This window comes from Aethalodelphis obliquidens, unplaced genomic scaffold (assembly GCF_003676395.1).
Source record: "Aethalodelphis obliquidens isolate GAN/ISIS:26980383/991018 unplaced genomic scaffold, ASM367639v1 scaffold42, whole genome shotgun sequence".
Classification (NCBI taxonomy): Eukaryota; Metazoa; Chordata; class Mammalia; order Artiodactyla; family Delphinidae; genus Aethalodelphis; species Aethalodelphis obliquidens.
The window spans coordinates 10,916,351-10,939,564 of NW_020837986.1; the positions used below are offsets into that span (position 1 = coordinate 10,916,351).

Consider the following 23,214-nt stretch of genomic DNA (forward strand, 5'->3'; position numbering starts at 1 on the left):
AGGGGACACGGGTTCGTGCCCCGGTCCGGGAAGATCCCACATGCTGCGGAGCGGCTGGGCCCATGAGCCATGACCGCTGAGCCTGCACATCTGGAGCCTGTGCTCCGCAACGGGAGAGGCCGCAACAGTGAGAGGCCCGCTCACCATAAAAAATAATAATAATAAATAAATAAATGAAAATGAAAATATGGAGTATACACACACAGCTTAAAACCCTGCTGTGGCTTGCTGTTATTCACAGAATAATGACCAAACTCAGGCTTTGCATGGTCTGACCTCTATCTTTCTCATCTAGCCTTATCTTTTACAACTCTCCTCCTTCTTCCTTGCTATCTATTCTAGCCTCCTCAGCTTTCTTTTAGGTTCCTTGAATATGCATTTCATCTTCCTGCCAGGAGTCCTTTGCATTGATGTCTTCTCTATATGGATATTGTTCCCTACCATTCCCCTTTCCCTTAGTTATACCTACTCAGCCTTCAAGTATCAGCTTAAATCTTTTTTTTTTCCAGCTTAAATCTTGAGGAGGTGTTTTCTGAACTCCTTGACTAAGTCAGGGTCTTTTTTCATGTACTTTTACAAAACTCTGTTTTTTTTCTCCCTCAGATCATTTTCTCACACTTTGATTAAAGCAGTTATTTGATGATTGTTTTGTTCCCCCATGGACTGCAAGCTCCAGTAGGGGCAGGGACCATACCTTGTTTCACTCATTGTTGAATTTTTGCTTGCCTGTACATGTCAAGTTCTTTAATAAACATATGTTGAATGAAAGCAAGGGAAGCACATATATAATAGTAACACTTTGCTTCAGCCCTCAGAATAAATGATAAATAAAATATGGTCTTTGTCATTATAAACTCAAAAGGAGCTCATGAGCTTGATGAGGGAGACAAACCTGAGAGATGTAAGTACTAAGTATGGGGAAGCACAAAGGAGATTCTATCTTTTGGTGCCCAATGAACTAAAACCTTCTTTTCCCCTCCTGTGTTGTTGTAAACAAGGTGGCAACCAGTGAGTGATTCCAGCCTTTTCTTGCCCTGGTGGACCAAGCCCTCCTGACCCTGTGCTTGCATAGGACCTAAATGCTCCATTGAACCTCAGTAACCGAAAGGTCAACATATTGTATGTAGGAGTGAGACACATTTTATGCAGTTAAGATTGTAGGTTGCTGTGCCCCAGAAGGGGCGATATCAACAAACAGATTATTTAGAGAGATTATTCAGAGATATATAGATTGAGAAATGGGGTAAATTCCATAATTTGATAAACAAGGAAACAGTGGCTTAAACAATAACCAGTTTGTTTCGAAAAATGTTGGATTGTCTAAAAGGATTCAGAAAAGTAAAATTAATTCACAGCAATGTATTGGATGTAGGATGAACTTTTTTTTTTTTTTTGCGGTACGCGGGCCTCTCACTGTTGTGGCCTCTCCCGTTACGGAGCATAGGCTCCAGACATGCAGGCTTAGTGACCGTGGCTTACAGGGCCAGCCGCTCCGCGGCATGTGGGATCTTCCCGGACCAGGGCACGAACCCGCGTCCCCTGCATCGGCAGGCGGACTCGCAACCACTGCGCCACCAGGGAAGCCCTAGGATGAACTTCTGGGAAGAGTAGAAGTCAAATAACTATTGGTAATAACACTATATAGGCTGTTTATGCTTTATAAGCACATAAGCACATGTATTTTTTATAAGAAACATATAAGCAGTTTCTTTAAAACCCCAAACATTTTATAGTCTCTCTTACCTATTTACCTGAATTAAAAGGGCTTTGTGGTAGTGTTTTCCTCTGGAGAAAGGAAACACCAGTTTCTTCTCTTAATCATACCTACTTCCTACAGATTCTTAAAAGGGTAAGATGCTGATTCCCCTTTATCGTTACAGCCATAAATTAAAATACAAGTACTAGCAAGGAAGCCAAATAGATAACATATATTACAAGAAATTATGAAATTTACATATGGCAGTGATAATCACATTACAGAAAAGAGTTCTTTAACTTTTAGGGTACACATATGTTCCCAGGTGATCTCCTTTTCTCTTTCCACACTCCCTGGGAATTCAGGCAGGAGTGAAAGTGGTGGCAATAGCTGTTGCTTTTGTGAAACTGGTGATGGGCTGATGCCTTTTAAGTTGTAAGAGAAGGTATTGCCACTGTCGTGGTGTCTGCTGCAGGGCTGGAGGGACAGGTGGTTCCTCCCAACAGACTGTTCTCCTTTGAAGAATACTCCCCGTACCCTTTTGAGTTTTGGCCAGGGAGTTGGGGAGATGTCTTTTTTGAGGACATTTTGTGACTCCTCTGTAAATTCATTCTGATTTAAAGCAGGAGTCTGTGTCAAGGGCCAGAGAATAAATTTTTTTGGCTCTGTGGGCCAGAAGATCATCTCTGTCAAGACAACTCAGCTCTACAGTAGTAGTGCAAAAACAGCCATAGGCAATATGTAAATAAACGAATGTGCTGTGTTCCAATAACACTTATTTAAATAAACAGGCAGCAGACTAGATTTGGCCCACAAGCCATAGTTTGCCAACCCCCATCAGCAAGTTGGAGAGCCAGTAGTGTTCTCTATGTGTGTTTCCTTGACAACAATTAGCTTACGCTTATGTGCAGGTGGCAAATAGGAGAATAACAGTAGTATAGTGTGGAAATTGTGTTTCATTCATATTGTGATTTTTTTTACCCCCTGGGCAAGGGGAGTTAGATTAGTAGCAATAGAAGGGTTAATTGTCCACAAGAAAAGCCAAATAGCCTTTAGATCTGTTGCTACATAGGTGGGAGTCCTTTCAGCTTTATTTCAGGAAAATTAAGAATGAGAAGTTACACTCAGGTACCTTCCCCAGAAGTATACCCTCAGCATTGCATAGCTCTCAGCTTGTGAAGTTTCAGTTTCTCCTGTGCCCACCTTAATGGTGGCCTCCACTGGCTTAAAGGTCCACTGCAGCTACATTATTTCCCACCTTTAACCAGTCATTTTCATTCTGCTGTTTTGGGGTATGTTGCCTACACCAATTTTTGTTTTTATTAGCGCTCTGGTTACAAAGCCGCATGGGTTTTGAGTTTGCCTCAACATTGTTTTTCCCATAAAACCTATTATTTTCAGTGTGAGATTTTTATAGACTGCGAGGTTTTCAAGGAATGCATTTATCATATAGAAAAATGCCTATGATTCTTTGTAAGGTTAAAATAAGATGACTATTCATCATATAGCCAGTAAATAGCTAATGAGTGCCTACTGTGTACCAGGCACTGTTCAGTGTTTAAAGGATATAATTAATAAGGTGGCCATATAATTTATCATCTAAATTAGGAAATTGAGAGTAAAGGGGGTTACTGTTAATAACTATTAATTAACTGTTAATAACTAAAAGTGAATGAATAAGTAACTGTTGATACATGGGATGTGCTCTGAAGAAGTAACAAGATGTTCTGATAAGGGTGACCTCACCTTAGATAAGAAGATTGGAGAAGGCCTTTTGGGGCATGTGACACTTAAGATTACATTGAAAATTGAGAAGTTGGTTTATGTGAAGAGTGCGGAAGAACTGTTCTAGGCAGAGAGAACAACATGTGCAAAGGCCTTGAGGTGAGAAGTGCGTTTGTGTGCCTAAGAAAGTAAAAAAAATGCCACTGAGGCTGAATCCTTGTTATTGAAGGAGAAAGTAGTGTGAGTTGAGGTTAGAGAGATAAGGCAAGGACCACGTCTGGGCTGTCAATAGCAGCCACAAGCCATTTACATGATCTGATGTCCATTTCAAGAACAATACTCTTTCCACCTAGAATGTCTTAGCAAGTTTAGTGTATTAATAGTTCTTTCCCTTTAGTGGAAACCCTCAAGATCTGTATTCTCTTTTCTCTTTTCTTCCTGACTCCCATAGGCAACTTAGAACATCTTGTAGCCCCTGGTGATTGGTCACTTAATTGGTAGTATATTTGTTCCCTATTACCAAGCTACCTGCCGGGTTAAAATACTTAATATTTTATCTATTTATCTAGCTGACCTAGATCAGTGACAAGACAGAGGAAACTGCTGTGCCCTCATTGGCTTCCTTCTTTATCATCTTGTTCTGTAAAACATTAAGTTAAGGAACAAGGTGAACGCACCCTTTCAAAATTTCAGCCACAGGCTAGCTATACTTTTATCTTCCCACAAGGTGGTGCTGTCTTCCAGAGTAACAGTAGTCAAAGTTTGGGATTAAACACAAGGAGGCATCCCAAAACTTGTTTCAGAGACCTTTTTATCAAGTGAGATTTAAATTGCCTCTAACTTTAGAGTCTACTCAATTGGAACACTTTTAGTGACATTACCTACCAGGCTATTGTGAGGTTCAAATGAAATACAATTTTGTAAGCATTAAAAACCCTATACAAAATGTTGGTCTTTATCGTAAGATGTCTCAGAGGTAGATTAGTAGCAACCTGTCTACTCTTCATTGCATGAATTTCTCTGCTGCATATCTATTTATACTGCAGTCATTGAAAGGGAAATGATATTTTGCTTACAAATATCACAGTGTCCCCATGCCATCGTATGTTCTTTCTCCATTAAACCTACTCGTATTTCTAATTTCTGAGCATAAATTCCCAAAACGTAATCTAGGATTTTGAGACTTTCTGAGAATATTTTCTTCCTACACACACACATTCAAGGTGAGTTGGTTGAAAATAAATATTCAGAGTTCCAAGCTCTCTGCTGATGCCATACATCATTAACGATTGTCTGTCTGCTGTATTGTGAGACTTGGTTATGTTCTCCCTGTGCTTCATGTAAGTGAACCTGCTCAGGTGAGGTTGAAGAAAGACCTGTATAGTATTGAACTCACCCTTTTTGTGGTGGTAAACTTACCGTAATTCTTCAAAAACACATAAAACTGGGCTTCCCTGGTGGCGCAGTGGTTGAGAGTCTGCCTGCCGATGCAGGGGACACGGGTTTGTACCCCGGTCTGGGAAGATCCCACATGCTGCAGAGCGGCTGGGCCTGTGAGCCATGGCCGCTGAGCCTGCGCGTCTGGAGCCTGTTGCTCCGCAACGGGAGAGGCCACAACAGTGAGAGGCCCGCGTACTGCAAAAAGAAAAAAAAACACATAAAACTAAAGCTCTCGCATATCTGTTTTTAAACGAAATTTGCATCTTATTCTGATGATTTCCTTTTTTAACCTACCTATCATTTTCAGGGGAAGGTGCTATCAACCTTGCTTTGGCTCAGAACCGAAGCCAAGATGTGAGAATGAATGGACCCATGGGAGCCGGAAATTCAGTTAGGATAGAGGCGGGATTTCCCATGGCCGGTGGTCCAGGTGAGATCTACTCAATTGTATGACATTTTACTAGTTTCCTTTTTTGGCTTTATTTGCTAGTGTATGATCATTTGGGTCTTGCAAGATAGGTGGGGGTTCCTGACACATTTCTGTTTATTGGTTCAGGAAAGCAAGACGTGAATCTATACTCTCAGGAGGCTAGAATCACAGAGCGTGGAGCATATACAGTCTTTGTGGTCTTTTGGGCTTATGCTTAAGGGTAGATGAGCCCTGAACCATGCAGCAAACATTTATTGAGTTTTCATTGTATGACAGGACCTATGCTAAGTGTTGAAAGTAGAACTGAATAAAACATCTTCTACCCTGAGGGTGTTTATAGCATAGTGTAGCTTTCCAACTCCCACCTTTCTCTGTGACTGAGAATCTGTGAGCTGAGAGTTCTTGCATGCTTATGTGTAATCTGCAGAAGTATGTGGAATATTGTGTTTTTATCTCTTCAGAATTTGAGAGAGTTATAAATTTTTTGCTAACTTTTTAGCAGTCCTGAAATTTCTTAGGGATTGAACTCAATATTCTGTGAGTCACAGAATATTAGAATTGAGTTGGCTCTCTCATTTGAAGCTAAGGAACCTGTGGAGTTCACAGAAAGGAAGCAATTTGCCCTGGGTCAAGTAGCAGTGGGCTAATATCACAGCTCTAACTCCCCAGGTCAGTGCTATTTTCACAGCACTAGTGGCTTTCAAACTTTTTCTGCTGCAGGATCTTTTATTCAAATAAGCCAGAAAAGCACAGCTGCTATGGTTGAAGGAGAGTAAGTACCTGAAACTATACCCAATAATTCACCTCCCCATCTACCACAGTAGCTCTTGAAGAAATGCAGCAGAATAGAGAAGCTCAATTTATAAAGCCATTTTTCTGAACTGTAGCTGAAGACTTGGCCATATAGAATTGGAACTAGGTTTTTATCCTGGCACTGCCATTTAGTGTTTACCTCAAGCTAGTCAGTGTAACTCTCCAGGCAACAGTTTCTTCACCTATAAAATGAGATAGTAGTGCCTATAATCTTTTGAGCTCATGCTTAAAGATGGATGAGCCCTGAGCCATATAGCAAACATTTACTGAGTTCCTGTTATGTGTCAGGGCCTGTGTTGTTGGGCTGTTTTGGAGTACTATATAGTAAATATAAAATAACCAACCTGGAACCTATAGTAGGGAGTTAAAAGATATAGTTCTCCATAGAAGTCTGAGCATTTGGTGTTAAGGCAGCTTGATGAGAGATTATAGGTGACGCTGTTGCCACTACTGAAGAACCAGGACCAGAAGAAGAGTGGGCAGAGTTTAGCCAAGTTGCATATAGTTAGTGAAAGAAAGACTAGACCTAGGATGAGACTCAGGAAATCTGGGTTCTGGTCTCAATTTCTGGCCAGATGTCTTAATATTTACTAGCCTTAGTTAGCTGTAAACATATTTAATTATGTCCTAGAAACAATGTTATAGATCTCTTCCAGCCTTAAAACATTAGGACTCTTAAAACAATATCAACACACTAATTGCAAGCTCTCCTAGTATCTGGCAAATAGGCATATTTACTAAGCATCTCTGAAAAGTGAGTGTAAATTTTAGTGATGTGTAGGTAGTTCATTATCAACATAGGAAACTTAGAAGCTTTAGGTTGAAATTAGGTTAGACTGGTATTTAATGAAGGACATATGATAATATATACAGTATAAAGTTTCAGGAAAAATCAATTAGTAATGATCTGTAGTCACAGTAACATTTTAACCCCTAGGTGTCTTTCTTTACTGCCAAGCATACTTTAAGAATGTTTTTTTTCTGTTGTCCATTGGGATAGTGGATGCAAACAAAATTTAACATTTGGTTAAACAGATAAATTTTTCAAGGGAAAGAGACCTTAACTAACCTCTAAAACAATAATAAATAACTTTGGAATTGTGTATCTAGAATGTCTTACACTAAATTATTCTTAATGCCATTTTCTTCTCTTAGCATTGGCAACAGAAAGTTGACTGATAAGCAGGAGTCTTTCGTAATGAAAACCAAATCCGTAGCCTATTTTCTTTTCATAGCCTCATAGAATCCCAAGATTAGTGATTATACCATACTAGTCATTTAGTCATGTGTCACTATTGATGTTTTGAACTGATAATTCTTTCCTGTGGGGAGCTGTCCTATGCACTGTAGGATGTTCAGCAGCATCCCTGGCCTCCTATCAGGTGCCAGTAGCACCACCACCTTTTTCCCCCAGGTTTTTCCAACCAAAACTGTCTCCAGACATTTCCAAACACCCTTTGGGGGACGAAATTGCCCCCAGTTGTGAATCATGGCTCTAGTCCAGATTCCCACATAGTGCTGGAATGTATTCTATAGTATCTCTACTAAGCATGTAGCCAGCATGCACTTAAACATTTCTGAGGATAGGAAGCTGATTGTAGACTAAGAAAACCTGTTTCTTCTTATCTCCTAAGAACTTTCTCACTGTCTAATTACCATCTTTGAAAAATGGGGTGGGGTTCCTCAGAAACAAATCCATTCTTTATTAATTTTTTTATATACAGCAGGTTCTTATTAGTTATCTATTTTTTTTATACAGCAGGTTCATATTAGTCATCAGTTTTATACACATCAGTGTATACATGTCAATCCCAATCTCCCAATTCATCACACCTCCACCCCCACCCCCCTGCCACTTTCCCCCCTTGGTATCCATACGTTTGTTCTCTACATCTGTGTCTCAGTTTCTGCCCTGCAAACCGGTAGAAACAAATCCATTTTTAACAGGTAAACATTTACCTAATTGCCCTCTCCCAACTACAAAACACCTGAAAATGCTGGATGAAATATAACATTTAATGCACAGCTGAGCTTGTAAGACAGTAAGGGAAATCCCCAGGGCAAGAACGAAGTCAAAGAAGAAATTTGAATAGTAGTAAACAAATGAGGAGATGCTGCAGGGGCTAAGAAATTTGAGTTTTAATGGCCAAGAGGGATAAAATTTGAAGCCTTGCCTTGGGTCCACATAAAGTAGTTAGAATTAGGAATCCTTCATGAAGCCAGGATTTTCAGTAAAAGGTAGATTAGAAAATTTTCACTCTCTGGCACAAGGAGACAAATGCAAAACTTGTCTCTCTTGGTCTGGGCTCTAGCTGAGGAGTGGGAGAAAGGGTGGTTGTAGAATTGTCTTCTCTATCCTTATGTATGTTGGACATTTAATGTATTATTGAAATGACCCAGGTACAGCTAAGCTAAGTTATTAAGTGGTCCTAAAGTGGTAATAATCGTTGAAGCTCTCACCCCAAACCACTGCAGATTTCTCATAAAGCCTACTCCAAATTCATAAAATTTAAATTAGAGTCCCTCCCTCCAGAATTCTAGATAATAGGAATATCAGCATGTTTAAAATTATGAAAATTCTAAGAAGAGGACAAGGCGCTATCAAAACACAAAGTGAATTTGGGGGAAAAACAGAACTTATAGAAATTTTAAAATTATTGAAGTGAATAACTTATTCAGCAAATTAGACACAGCTGAATTGGAAGATGAGTTTGAAGAAATTACCCAGAATACAGCAGACAATAAATTAAGAGATGGAAATATGAAAGAGGTCAAGAGAAGTGAAGGATAAGATGAAAAGTTGAATGTATATCTGAAAAGAGTTCCAGAAGAAGATAAAGAAATTGAGGAGGGACAATAGTGAAAGAGAGAACGGCTGAAATTTTTCCAGAATTGATGAAAGACATGAGCCCTCAGATTCAGAAGTCCAGTAATTCTGAGCCCTACAAATAAAAATAAATTCACATCTAGACACAAAATTGTAAAACTACAGAGCATGAAAAACAAAGAGAATGTTAAAAGCAACTCAGAATCAAAGACCAGTTATTTACAAAGGGAAGATTATCAGACCCACAGCTAATTTCTCAGTGGCAACATTGGAAGCCATGAAATATTAGAATAATATTTTCAAAGTGATGAGAAAATTATTAACAGCCCAGAATTTTAAACAAAGCTATAGTATCAAGAGTAGTATGAATTAAAGACCTTTTTAAAGAGACTAAGAGAATTTACCATTAACAGACCCTTGCTAATTGAACTGCCCAAGGATGTACTTCAGGAAGAAGAAAATTGAACCTAAGATGGAAGAATTAAGAGCTAAGAAGGAATGGTGAGCTAAATAATTGGTAAACATGGGGTAAATCTAAATAAGCGTTGACTTATTTAGTAATAATGATGATCATATATGGTCTTTTGACATTAAGTCAGATATGTCTGTTGACATTTTTAAAATATCACTAAAATAATAGAATGTATAGCTTCTAAACTAGTAGTGGGGGGGTAGACAGGAAGGGCATGATGAAAACAATACAATAAAATTCAGGAAAAGTAGGAAAACAGCATAGAAAAAGAAGGGTAAAAAGCAGTGGTATCATAAAATGATAAACCAGAATATACCAGTAATTAACAATAAATGCAAATGAATTATAAGCACTGATAAAAAGAAAGTGATTAATAGATTGAATAATAATCTCAGATTTAGTTATGTGCTCTTACAGGAATGATATAAAACATAAGGTCTCAGTTCATAGTTAAAAGGATAGAGAAAAATAGAGAAACCAGATGAATATTAACCAACAAAAAGGAGTATAACAATATTTTTATCAGATAAAAAGCATTACTGAGGATGAAAAGGACCACTGTATAATATAAAAAGAAGAATTCAGGAAGATAGCTAAACTTTTGTGTTCTTAATAACCTAGCCTCAAAATATGTGAGGCAAAAATGGTCAGAATTCATATAGATAGCAAATCCTAGGGGAGATTTTAACACACCTGGGTTAGTAATTGATGGATTGAGCAAAAACTAGTAAGGATAAAGAAAGCTTGAATAATATAATTAGAATAGTTTGATATAATGGATATATTCAGAAACCATACACTAAAAATTCAAGAATTCTTAATCTTTACAAGAGTAACATTTATATAAACTGACCATATGTTATTCCCACATCAGGTTTCAGTAAATACCAAATATTGGTAACACACAGATCATTTTCTCTGACCACAGTGCAATTAAGTCAAGTCAGTGGCCAAAAACAAAGAAGCAGAAGAAGAAGAAAAAAAAAACTGACCAACTAAAATATCCCATATTTTTAGAAATTTTAAAATATGTTCTAAATACCCAATGATTTTTTAAAAAGCAATCATGATGGACATTAGAAAATATTTAGAAGGGAATAATGAGAATGGTACATATCAAAACTTGTGAGATGTAGACAGTATAGCATTTGGAAGAAAATTTGAGCCCTCAGATACTTATATTAGAGCAGAACATCAAATGAAAATTAACAGGCCAAATGTCTGACTTAAGAATTGAGAAAAAGAACAGCAAAGTAATAATTTAGGAGGAAGGAAATAATAAAGGTAAGAGCAGAGATAAGTAAAGTATGAATTAAAAAACCCAATTGAACAGAGCAGCAAAACCAAAGGATATTTCTTTGAAAAGACAACTAAAATTGATCCTGGTAAGACAAATAAAAAAGAGGCACAAGCAATGTCAAGAAAGAAAAAAAGCATACACTTTAAAGGGTGTATTTTATAGTATGTGAATTATATCTTAATTTTTAAAAATATTTATTTGTTTATTTTCCTTATTATTTTTCGCTGTGTCAGGACTTAGTTGCGGCACACGGGATCTTTGTTGAGGCATACGGGATCCTTTTTTTTTTCCATTACAGCATGTGGTCTGCTCAGGTTTCTCTTTAGTTGCGGCACGCAGGCTTCTCTCTAGTTGTGGCGTGCAGGCTCCAGAGCCTATGGGCTCTGTAGTTTGCCGCACATGGGCTCTCTCGTTGAGGCGTACGAGCTCAGAGGTTGTGGCACGCAGGCTTAGTTGCCCCGCAGCATGTGGAATCTTAGTTCCCCGACCAGGGATCGAACCCACATCCCCTGCATTGGAAGGCAGATTCTTTACCACTGGACCACCAGGGGAATCCCTTAATTTTAAAAAAGAATGGAAAGAAGAGTATTCCATGAATAACTTTATGCTAATAAATTTGAAAGCATTGGCAAAGAAACAGTTTTCTGGAAAATATAATTTAAAACTGACTTAATAAGGCATATCAAATGAAAAATCTATAACTACTTAAGAAATTGAAATAATCTGTCTCCCTGTGAATCAATTAGTATAACCACAGGCTCAGATGATTTTACAGGTGAGTTTTACTAAATATTTAAAAGACAGATACACATATTATTTCAGAGCATAGAAAAAGAGGAAAGATGCTTTCCAGCTCATTTTGAAGTTGTTTTAATCTTGATACTAAAATTAAAGGACAGGAAGAGAGGATAATTATAGGCTATTTTCACTTACGAGCACAGACGCTAAATCCTAGAAAGTCTAATAGTATCAGAAATTAGAGGGACTTCCCTGGCGGTCCAGTGGTTAAGACTTCACCTTCCAGTGCAGGGGGTGTGGGTTCCGTCTCTGGTCGGGGAGCTAAGATCCCACTTGCCTCACGACCAAAAAACCAAAGCATAAAACAGAAGCAATATTGTAACAAATCCAATAAAGACTTTAAAAGTGGTCCACATCAAAAAAATCTTTAGGGACTTCCCTGGTGGTATAGTGGTTAAGAATCTGCCTTCCAGTGCAGGGGACACGGGTTCGACCCCTGGTCCAGGAAGATCCCACATGCCACGGAGCATCTGAGCCTGTGCACCACACCTACTGAAGCCCACACACTTAGAGCCCATGATCCACAACAAGAGAAGCAACTGCAATGAGAAACCTGTGCACCGCAATGAAGAGTAGCCCCTGCTCGCTGTAACTAGAGAAAGCCCGTGCACAGCAACGAAGACCCAAATCAGCCAAAAATAAATAAACAAACAACTAAGTAAAATACTTGAAAAAAAATCTTCAAAAAATTTTTTAAAAATAAAAAGAAATTAGAAAGATGTGGAGCAAGAGGAGTCCTCAGACTGCTAGTAAGAGTATAAACCGGCGTAACCGCTTCTGAGTGTAGTTTACCAATATCTAGTAAAATTGAAGGTGCTTATACTTTAAAACCTAGCGATTTTAAGTATATAGTCTAAAGACACTCTTACATGTCTGTGGAATACAGGACAAATACATGACACTGCAAAATTCTAAGGATGAAAAGTTAGTATTCATCAGCAGGAGAATGGATTTATCGGTTCCATAAAATGGGGCACTATTATAGCAGCCAAGATGGATGAATCTCAGAAAATAATATTAAGTGAAAAGGGAAACTGAAGAAGAATGGTGTCACTTATACAAAGATTAAAAGCATACAAAAAATGTAATGCAGTTTATGTGTGTAGGAAAGGTAAACACGCATGGAACTGTTAACCCCAGATATAAGATAAGAAGGAGGGAATGGAATGAGATTGGGAAGGAGGCGGCAGCTTCTGGTGTATCTGCATATATATCTGAAGGAGGCAGGGTAGAATGTGTAGATTTAAATAAGGTAGATGGTGGTATAAAAATTTTCCATACCTTCTTATATTTTTGAAATATTTCATTAAAAACAAACATTGTGCCAATGCCAGCACTCTATTCTAGGGATTTTTTTTTTCTCTAGGATTAATAAGGATGACCAGCCCTGCCACTGTTATGATACCCCAGGGTGGAAATGTGTCATCTTCCATGATGGCACCAGGCCCCAATTCAGAACTGCAGCCCAGGACTCCTCGCCCTGCTTCTCAGTCAGGTATTGACCCCCAATCTTTGAGAATTGAAGAGGCTGAACTCCCTGCACAGATCATTACAAAATTCACCTCTCTCTGATGCCAAATTCCTAACTGCGCAGCTTAAATGCTGTCTTCTATGTAAAATCTGCCCTAGTTTCTTAAAGCTGGAAGTCATCATTTCCTTCTCAGAATTTCTTCTCAGAATTTCACATTATTCTTATCATTATTCTTATTCCTAAAAATCTATTCCTTGGCCTACTTAGTCCTGCCACTCCATGATCGAGAATTCTGTATTTGTTTTGTTTTTTTATAGTTCCTCAGAATGTGCTTTGGAGGATACTCCACATTTTATGTTTGGCTCTTATATCCACTTAGAATCATAAGCTCTTTCTAGACAAGATTCATCTTTCTGTCATCTCGGCAGTTGCTTTGCATTATAGCAAGTGCTCACAAATGTTTCATTGAATGATCCCAGAACATTTTACTCTATATTTGCAGAATTGCCAAGACTGTAGGATTGCTGAAAGATCTAGGTTGCAGTAAGTTAATTATTGCTTTGTTGACTGTCTTTAAACAGATGCAATGGATCCACTCCTCTCTGGGCTCCATATACAGCAGCAAAGTCATCCCTCAGGATCTTTAGCTCCCCCGCACCACCCAATGCAGCCCGTCCCTGTGAACAGACAGTTAAACCCAGCTAATTTTCCCCAGCTGCAGCCGCAGCCGCAGCAACAGCCACAGCAGCAGCAGCTGCAGACAAGACCCCCACAGCAACATCAGCAGCAGCAGCCGCAGGGAATTCGACCCCAGTTTACTGCCCCAGCTCAGGTGCCTGTTCCTCCAGGCTGGAACCAGCTGCCTTCGGGAGCCCTTCAGCCTCCTCCAGCCCAGAGTTCTCTGGGCACAATGACTGCAAATCAAGGGTGGAAGAAGGCTCCTTTGCCTGGCCCAATGCAACAGCAACTCCAGGCAAGACCATCCTTAGCCACGGTACAGACACCTTCCCACCCTCCCCCTCCGTATCCCTTTGGCAGCCAGCAAGCTTCACAAGCCCATACAAACTTTCCTCAGATGAGCAACCCAGGCCAGTTCACAGCTCCTCAGATGAAGAGCTTGCAGGGAGGGCCCTCTAGGGTCCCAGCCCCCCTGCAGCAGCCCCACCTCACCAACAAGTCTCCTGCCTCCTCACCCTCCTCCTTCCAGCAGGGATCCCCTGCATCCTCCCCAACGGTTAACCAAACTCAGCAGCAGATGGGACCAAGGCCACCTCAAAATAACCCACTTCCCCAGGGATTTCAGCAGCCCGTCAGCTCTCCGGGTCGGAATCCTATGGTTCAACAGGGAAACGTGCCACCTAACTTCATGGTGATGCAGCAGCAACCACCAAATCAGGGGCCACAGAGTTTACATCCAGGCCTAGGAGGTGAGGAACACTGAAGCCATTTGTGTTGGTAAATTTACTAGACATAGATCTTAGCAGAACTTCAATTTTTAGAGTTAATGGAGGGAGTGAAATAAGGATGTAATTATTTGGTTTTGTGGATATAGTGGTGACACTTGATATGACTTAGTTAACTTGATACATTATGCAGCATCTTACTGGTTATGTTTAAGCTAGCCCTCTGGATAAAAATGCAGGTAAAATTCAATATAGAGATGTTCATTTTGTTTTTCAAAATATTTTTGCTTGATCTTCTTCTAGTAAATTAAAATGTCCAGAAGAAACAGGATTTTATTAACAGCTTAAGCTACTCAGCTGTTGAAAACATTAAGATTATGCAATAGAGCAAAAATGAAAAGATAAGAATAGGGTTTTGTTGGGGAAAAGGCCCTTCTGATTTTCAATTTTGATAATCCTAGTTAGTAAAATAGCATGGTGTTTGTTAAATTTTATTAAAATATAAAGGGGAATAAGTTCAGAAATCATTGACTTTTATAGTTTTATAATGCCAATGCCTGCTCCTTAGAGAGGGAATTCCACCAGTTATACCTAAAGGAGATTTATTTATTTATTTTGTAAGGTGCCTCTTGTATGAAGAAAAAGCAATGGAGCTTAATGTGTGAGAGGTAAAACGATTACAGTAAAACTTATCCATCTCCATGTTTATTATTTATTCCTATTAATCATTGATCTAGTGCACATGAATGTGCTTGGAGCTTTTCAGTAAAGTATAGAGAGTAATACCGTCATCTGATAAACATACCCCCCACCAAAAGACACCCATTGCCTACCCAGAAAAAAACCCTTGCATCTTTAGTGCAACATAGCAAAGGCATGTTCCCATGATTTCTGGTGAAATTAAGTTGCTCATCAGTCTTTTTTCACTCTCTTGTAATTACTTTTACTGACATGCAGGCGGTAATATTTGAATCCTAAGAAGTTTTTAGAAAGTGCAAGAATGTTTCGGCTCCAAACTTCACTGTTCTGGGCATCTAGCCTTGGATCAGTGGAAGCTGGGTAGTCCCTCCTGCAAATGTGATTACAGATTTAATTACAATGGAAGCATGCAAATGGGGACTTGTCACTGCTAAAGAAAGGACAAATGCATATTTGTCTACAGAGCGTTTTTCAGGACATTGAAAATTTGGCCCTTAAATAAATGGACTAATACAAAAAAATTTTAAGTGAGCTTAGGTCTTAATGCTTTTCATAGAGCAAGTGATGTGCTCACCTAGGTGATCTGGCCACATCCAGGCCTATGTTATAAACTATGAGTGGGTTCTGAGATTCTCCTTATTACAGATTTGTTTTCTGAAATTAAACCTTCCTATAAAAGAAAATATTACTTTAGTAAGATTGCATCAGAGTACGGTTTTTGGTACCACAGCTGTCAGTATCTCAGCAATCCTTTTGAGGGGAAGGTGTAATGATAAATTTAATATACCCTCACTTTGACGCTCCTGTGAATTGTTTCTGATCTCTCGTCTCTTCCAAAGAGACAAGCACAATATTGGGGAGAAATTTTCCACAAAGGAAATTATCATCCATTTCCCTCAATGGAAATAAAAAAATCACCTATGTATGCTTAATATCAGGACCCAGGTCTTTGTTTTATAGTAGTTCTTATCAGTTTGTGTGAATATGAGAGAATTCAGCATATTCCTTTGGTACCTGTGTTAAAGTATGTAAAGTTTTGGGGTCCATTGTATTACAGAAAAGTGAGCCCTAAACCTTGCTGTGACGTGGCCTCATCACATTTAGGGAGCAGATTGCCATCTTTTCCTTGGCATGTTCTAAGTGTAAATTTTTTAGTATTTCTTTTTCATTTTGACAATGCTCATGTAAGAGATTGTGTTGATTTTTTTAACCATCTTTCCCAACCTTATTAAAGAGCCTACCAGTGTGACAGAGAGAGCTAAGCCAGTGGAGACTTCATGCAGCTCATCCTTCCTTATTCATTCCACATCTAAGCAAGAGTATAAATTTGCTAGGTAACTGCCTTACTCGTTGTTTTCTATTAAGGAATGCCTAAACGCCTCCCACCTGGCTTCTCAGCAGGACAGGCCAATCCGAACTTTATGCAAGGTCAGGTGCCTTCGACCACAGCAACTACCCCTGGGAATTCAGGAGCCCCTCAGCTGCAAGCAAATCAAAATGTCCAGCATGCAGGTTTGTTTTCTGTGATTTATTCAGCCAGCATTTATTGAACATTGTGAGGTAGGTAGACAACAAGGATATACAGAGAAATAGAAACCCTGGTCCTTCCCTTTAGTTTCAGACCTATAAATAATTATTCTTTCAGGGCAATAACTGATATATTGAAATTAGGTAAAATGTCTGGAGAATCTAGAACCACCTAAAGAAAGGAGATAAAACTTGAGGTAGAGCTGGGGTCAGCATTTTTTTTTTCCTGAAAAGAACCAGATAGTAAATATTTTAGGCTTTGCAGGTTATATGTTCTTTGTTGCAACTACATACCTTTGCTGTTGTAGCACCAAAGTAGCCATAGACGATACATAAATGAATGTGTTCCATCCTGCCTGTCTGCTACTGCAAAACTATATTCCTGAACTCTGAATTCATGTTTATTTACAAACTGGCAATGGGCCTGATTTGGCCCATGGACCATAGTTTGCTGACCGCTCAGTTAGTGAAAGGGCAAAAGGTGTTTCTGGCAAAGGAGATGATAGGTACAAAGGCATGGAGGCACATGGCATTTTGAACAACTGTGGCTTTTAAAATCTCTTTATAGTTCATGTTAACATTGTATATGCTGAGTGTCTGAATTCTGTGGTGTTTGAAGACCAGGCTTTAATCATTACAGGTTAGGAGGACAAATAGTGTGGAGCAGAATGGCTAAAAAGTATTTGTAAGCAACATTGTATAAGCCCAGACTTCATGTTTCTGGTTGCTTTTAGGTGACACATGACTAACCCTCTTACCCTTTCTCATTCAGGAAATTTGGACTGAGGTAGCACAAATATTTTCTGAACTCCGATCCCCACTTGGAGTTAGTTCAGTTATGTGGTTCCAACATTAATTATAAATCAGTAAGGAAGGAGAATAGTTTTAAACTTAAAAAAAAAAACAAAATCTCTTGAAAGCTTAGAGAAGGGTAGGGCAAACTGCATGACTTCCCCTATCTGCTAATGCAAAACTATAATTCCTGAGTTATGTGAATTCATGTTTTCTATAGGAAGTTTTAAAACGGTGATAAAATCATTCATAATTCCTCCACATAAGCACAACTATTTTATTGATATATTTTTATATGGTGCCTTCCTCCCACGTGCACATATTGTTTTGATTTCTCTGTTTATCCCATCTAAGAGAGCTCTACTCTTGTCTGTCGTTTTCTCTTCTCCTACCCTACATTATTTCTCTTGTTAGCTTTTACTTCTTCCTGTGAAAATACTTTGTTATTTTACTCTTGCCAACTAGACTCTAAGGGGTCAGGGATTTGATCTGTCTTGTTTATTGATGTTACCTCAGTACCAAAAATGCCTTGTACATATTAGGTACTCAATAGATAATTGTTGATTGGATGAATATACACTGGTATATTAGTGTATATTGTATATACAGTGGTCATGGAATTCAATTTAAGGCCAGTTTAGAAAATCTTCCTTAGGATTCAGGAAAAATCTGGATTGTATTAACAGTGGACAGTTTGTCCCCTGTCTCCTGGCTGGAGCATGGACTGAGCTCATAACTTCATTGTGGCTACCACTTTTTAGTCCCCATTTAAAAATGAAAAAAAAGGGGGGGGAATAAAATAAGCTAGAAGGTTATTCTGCAAAAAGGGAGAGATAATATAAGCAGTTATAGGAAAGTCCCAAAGACCCAACAATAAGTAAACACTGCAGCAAGCCAAGCAGTGTTCTTTGTCTGAATTAGAAATAATTTAGAAGAATAAAACATGTCCCATGTGGTCCACCAGGGACTGCCACAGGGGAGGGTCACTGAAGTTTTAACATCCTTTGTTGACTGTCCTCTGTCTGCAGCTTCTGAATTGTCTTTTAGTTCCACCAGAGGCTCAGCTTCCAGATCAAGATTAAATAATTTTTACCACATTGGGGCAGAGGAGACCTGTCTTTAAGAAGTATTAGCTGTTCTTTTCTTTACAGTGTAACATCCAGATGTCAGTCCAGATATCACATGCATAACCTTTGAGAGTCATTATTAGTTTTCCAAGGAGCATTTTTAAATGTCTTCTCAACTTTGCTGAGGTTTTCTTAAGTGGCAACATCACATTTTTTGTTTCCTGACTCATCTAAAGCAGAGCTTATTTCACTAGCCTACAGTGCTTTTCATAAATTTTCTTCATTTTAAGGTAGCTGCACATCATTTTTAAATAATGAGATGCTGCCTTTCTCTTTGTTTAATCTAAGAGAAAATAAATTTTATTGATCTTCAAAATGTTATCTTTAAGTTACCAAATAGGAGTAAAGAAACGGTTTCTCCTTCTCTATTGTATGGTCACTGAGAATATATGCCACAGTCACATATCCATACTATGGAAAACTCAAAGAAGTATGTTAAGCACAGCACATTTGTTTATGTTGGTCAGTGGATATGGGTGAGTTGTGTTTTTCTAATTAAGGTAATTTGAGAATCTTAATACCAGCAAGATAATAGTATTACTTTCTGAAACTGTGCCTTTTTTTTTTTTAAAGGTGGTCAAGGAGCTGGTCCTCCTCAAAACCAGATGCAGGTGTCCCACGGGCCACCAAATATGATGCAGCCCAGCCTCATGGGAATTCATGGCAACATGAACAACCAACAGGCTGGTAGTTCTGGGGTTCCTCAGGTGAACCTGGGCAACATGCAAGGCCAGCCCCAGCAGGGCCCACCATCTCAGCTGATGAGCATGCACCAGCAGATCGTGCCCTCCCAGGGCCAGATGGTCCAGCAACAAGGAACCTTGAACCCTCAGAACCCTATGATCCTTTCAAGGGCCCAGCTTATGCCACAGGGTCAGATGATGGTGAATCCTCAGAGCCAAAATCTTGGGCCCTCGCCCCAGAGGATGACCCCACCCAAGCAGATGCTTCCCCAGCAGGGCCCACAAATGATGGCACCACATAACCAGATGATGGGGCCTCAGGGGCAAGTTTTGCTTCCACAGAACCCAATGATAGAGCAGATTATGACCAATCAAATGCAGGGGAATAAGCAACAGTTTAACACTCAGAACCAATCTAATGTCATGTCGGGACCAGCACAGATAATGAGGGGACCAACTCCAAACATGCAAGGAAACATGGTGCAGTTTACGGGACAGATGTCAGGACAGATGCTGCCCCAGCAAGGGCCCGTGAACAACAGTCCATCTCAGGTTATGGGGATTCAGGGGCAGGTCTTGAGGCCACCAGGGCCCAGCCCACATATGGCCCAGCCGCATGGCGATCCTGCTACTACAGCAAATAACGATGTCAGCTTGTCTCAGATGATGCCTGATGTTAGCATGCAACAAAGCAACATGGTCCCCCCCCACGTGCAGGCCATGCAGGGAAACAGTGCCTCGGGAAACCACTTCTCAGGCCATGGGATGCCTTTCAATGCACCTTTCAGTGGAGCACCCAATGGAAATCAGATGTCCTGTGGTCAGAATCCAGGCTTCCCGGTCAATAAGGATGTCACGCTAACAAGCCCATTGTTGGTCAACTTATTGCAGAGTGATATCTCTGCAGGCCATTTTGGGGTAAACAATAAGCAAAATAATACCAACGCAAATAAACCGAAGAAGAAGAAACCCCCTCGGAAGAAGAAAAATAGTCAGCAGGATCTAAAGTAGGTTGTGATAGTTTTGCCTAAAATCTTATTCATTTATTTCTATGTGAACTTTTTTTGATGGAAAATTTTAAACATGTATAAAATAAGAATAGTATAATGAAATTATCCCTGCTTCAAATTATCAACTCATAATCCATCTTGCCTTCATCCATGCTCTCCCCATTATCCTCTTGGTTATTTTAAAGCAAGTTCACTTTAAATATTTGCGTATGTACCTCTGAAAGTTAAGGACAGGTTTTTGTCTTTGTTCTGTGTTTTTTATGACCACACGATACCATTAGCACACCTGGAAAAACTAATACTTCCTTCATATTCTCACATTTCCAGACAGTGTCCACATTTCCCTTGATTATCTCAAATTAATTTTTTTTTACAGTTTGTTCAAATAAGGAGCCAAACAAGGTTCATACGTTGCAGTCAACTGATATATGTCTCTTAAGTCTGTAGTCTCCGGAGGGTTGTGGCATTCAGAGCCTGAAAGGTAGCCAGTGCTGCCACACTGCAACTCCACAAAGCATGTCAGGTTTATAATGACTGTTGGGGAACCAGAAAGGCTGTATGTGTTTTGGAAATGAAAACCGTTTATGGAGACTCCCTTCTGTCTCTCAAATAGAAATGATTTTTTGTACAGGTGCCTTTCCTTTAAAGGCTCTTTATCAGCAGCAGCAGCTTAAAATCTCATGCTAAGATGATTGGACCTTTTAAATCAGTTACCCTTTTGGTAAAGGTGAGTTCTTTTGCAAGATTATAGCAGGAAGGGCAATTAATTTATATTACATTTCCTGAAACTAAGCATTAATTTAAGTTATATTTTTGGCCTTGATAAAATGTTTCCAAAGGGAATATTGATTAAACTGGATTTTCTGCCTTTAATTATAAAACTGAAATTCAGAGACATTTATTACCAGAAAATAGTGACTGAGGAGTGTAAAACAGGTTAATTCAAATAAATTGCTAGAACTATAGAAGAGAGTAGGGGAGCTTTAGTTAAGGAAACAGAAATGTTCAAAATGAAACCAACTGCCTTTCTCTCAGCCTTCTCACAATATTTCTTTGGTTGTACTCTAATATTATATCATATTCACTTTTTTCTTGAATCTTATAAATCAAAATTCAATAATTGTATATTAACAACCTATATTTTTCTTGAATTCAGAATTAATAACCCGTTTGGTTATCTGATTTTTCCAATAGCTCTAAGTTAAATTCTTTACTACTATCGACCTGTGTGGGAATAACATTTCTGTGGCAATATTTATTCCTCCCAGTAATCTAGGAGTAAAATTGCAAGGTTCTTCAGTTGCCATTAGTATGGATTTTTGCTGTCTGCACCAGCACTTAGGGAGATTGCTTACTTGTTGGGGCTACAGATTGTGAAAAGGGCCTTATACAGCATCAAGGCTCCTAGGAAGGGAGATAGTAAGTTAAAAGTAAGAGTGCATGCTCCCATTTCTACTTCTAGCTTACTATGGAACCTTGGACCTGTTTTCTAACACCGCTGTGGGCCTTTGTTTTTTCATCCATAACATGAGGTAACTGGAACAGGTATCTGAGATATTTTTTTTAGCAATACAGTTCTTTGAAAGTAAAGGATACTGCAGAATCCTTGCCTATAATTTGAAGTGAGAGAGAAGTCATATAAGGAGCATATTGATATAGGCATCTGCATGTGCTCAGGACCTGCTTCAGGTTCTAAATTCTCATGTGCTAGGGCTTTTAAAATGGATTTAAGGTAAGGCTTATGAAACTACAGAGAGTACAGTAAGGTAAAATACTGTCTAAAAGCGGGTGACCAATATCAGGGCAAAGGGAAACAAAAGGTAGAAAAGAAAAGTACAGCTAAGAGTAAGATTAAAAACAAAATGAGGGCTGTGAGCACTCTGGTTCTTTGGGAATGTGGGTGTTAGTAGGTAACATTTTTTTCTTCCCCACTAAAAATTCTAAGGTTCACCCAGGTAAAAATGAAAGCATCCCAAAGCCAATGGGGATGTCTGTTAAATACACATTCTGCAGCAAAATTAATTAGCTTTGTTCTGGTATTCTCCGGCTTTCTTTGTTCTCTGAATACCACTTTCATTAGCCAATCTACAGCTTCTTGCAAGGTGTTATGAATTGTTGGAGCCACCACTGCAATATTCACAAAAAAAGAATCTGGACTCCCTGGTTGAATCTGATAGCTACCCTAAAGATAATGTGGTTTCATAAGCACAGTACTTTATAATATTGAGAGCCCAAACTACGATCCCTTAAAACATCTAAGGGATGGATGATTACATGAAAATCATTATATCAGAAATTTGTAGAAAACACTGAGTAAATAGCCATGTTATTAAATTAACTGGATTTTAACATTTAATGAAATTGGCAGATTTTTTATGTCAAATATTGAATACTGTATCAGACTAGAGAGATGTAAATAATGCTAAGAATGATAATGCAAATGGATTTCTTCAGAAACAGGGGAGGGGTTAAGCTTAGTTTTGTGTATAAACTGTACAGCTTACTCTCAAATGTGTAATTTATGTTTTAGCACCCCAGATACTCGCCCAGCTGGTCTGGAGGAGGCTGATCAGCAGCCATTGCCTGGAGAACAAGGAATTAACTTGGACAACTCAGGCCCTAAACTGCCAGAATTTTCAAACCGACCACCAGGTGATAAAATGTTAACTAAAGTTTATATGCTTGTCATCATTTATTTACAGCATTATAAGTCTTTTTTTCAAGGAAACAATAGTATTTTATTTTGTGTACTAACTAGGCTACTTTGGTGATTTAATGTGTCTAGTATTTGGAAACTGTGCCTTGATATTAAGTTAAAAATTTTCAAATATAACTTCTGAAGGCATGTGTGTGTATGTATTTGTGTGTATGTGTGTGTTTGTGTGTGTGTGTGTATTTTGCTCAAATTAGTCTTCATTATTTTAGGTCTTCATAAAATCAGACTAAAATGTCAAGTGCCTCTTTATTCTTGTCAATATTAAGATTCTAGCTGGCATCAAAA

General features: G+C 38.9%; 1 protein-coding gene across 15 annotated transcripts in view; it reads left to right on the plus strand.

The window, feature by feature from the left end:
* The window catches only part of NCOA6 (nuclear receptor coactivator 6), a 97,235-nt gene that overhangs the window by 48,920 nt on the left and 25,101 nt on the right, over positions 1–23,214 (plus strand). For 6 of the 15 annotated variants that reach the window (XM_027078522.1, XM_027078532.1, XM_027078519.1 and 3 more), the window contains 6 exons: positions 5,169–5,291; positions 12,868–12,996; positions 13,554–14,399; positions 16,440–16,586; positions 19,094–20,210; positions 22,744–22,865. In XM_027078522.1, the coding sequence (XP_026934323.1) occupies positions 5,169–5,291; positions 12,868–12,996; positions 13,554–14,399; positions 16,440–16,586; positions 19,094–20,210; positions 22,744–22,865 (2,484 nt within the window). Of the gene's footprint in view, positions 1–5,168; positions 5,292–9,344; positions 9,433–12,867; positions 12,997–13,553; positions 14,400–16,439; positions 16,587–19,093; positions 20,211–22,743; positions 22,866–23,214 lie in introns of those variants that run through there. The other 9 variants (XM_027078526.1, XM_027078523.1, XM_027078524.1 and 6 more) reach the window with 9 other exon arrangements.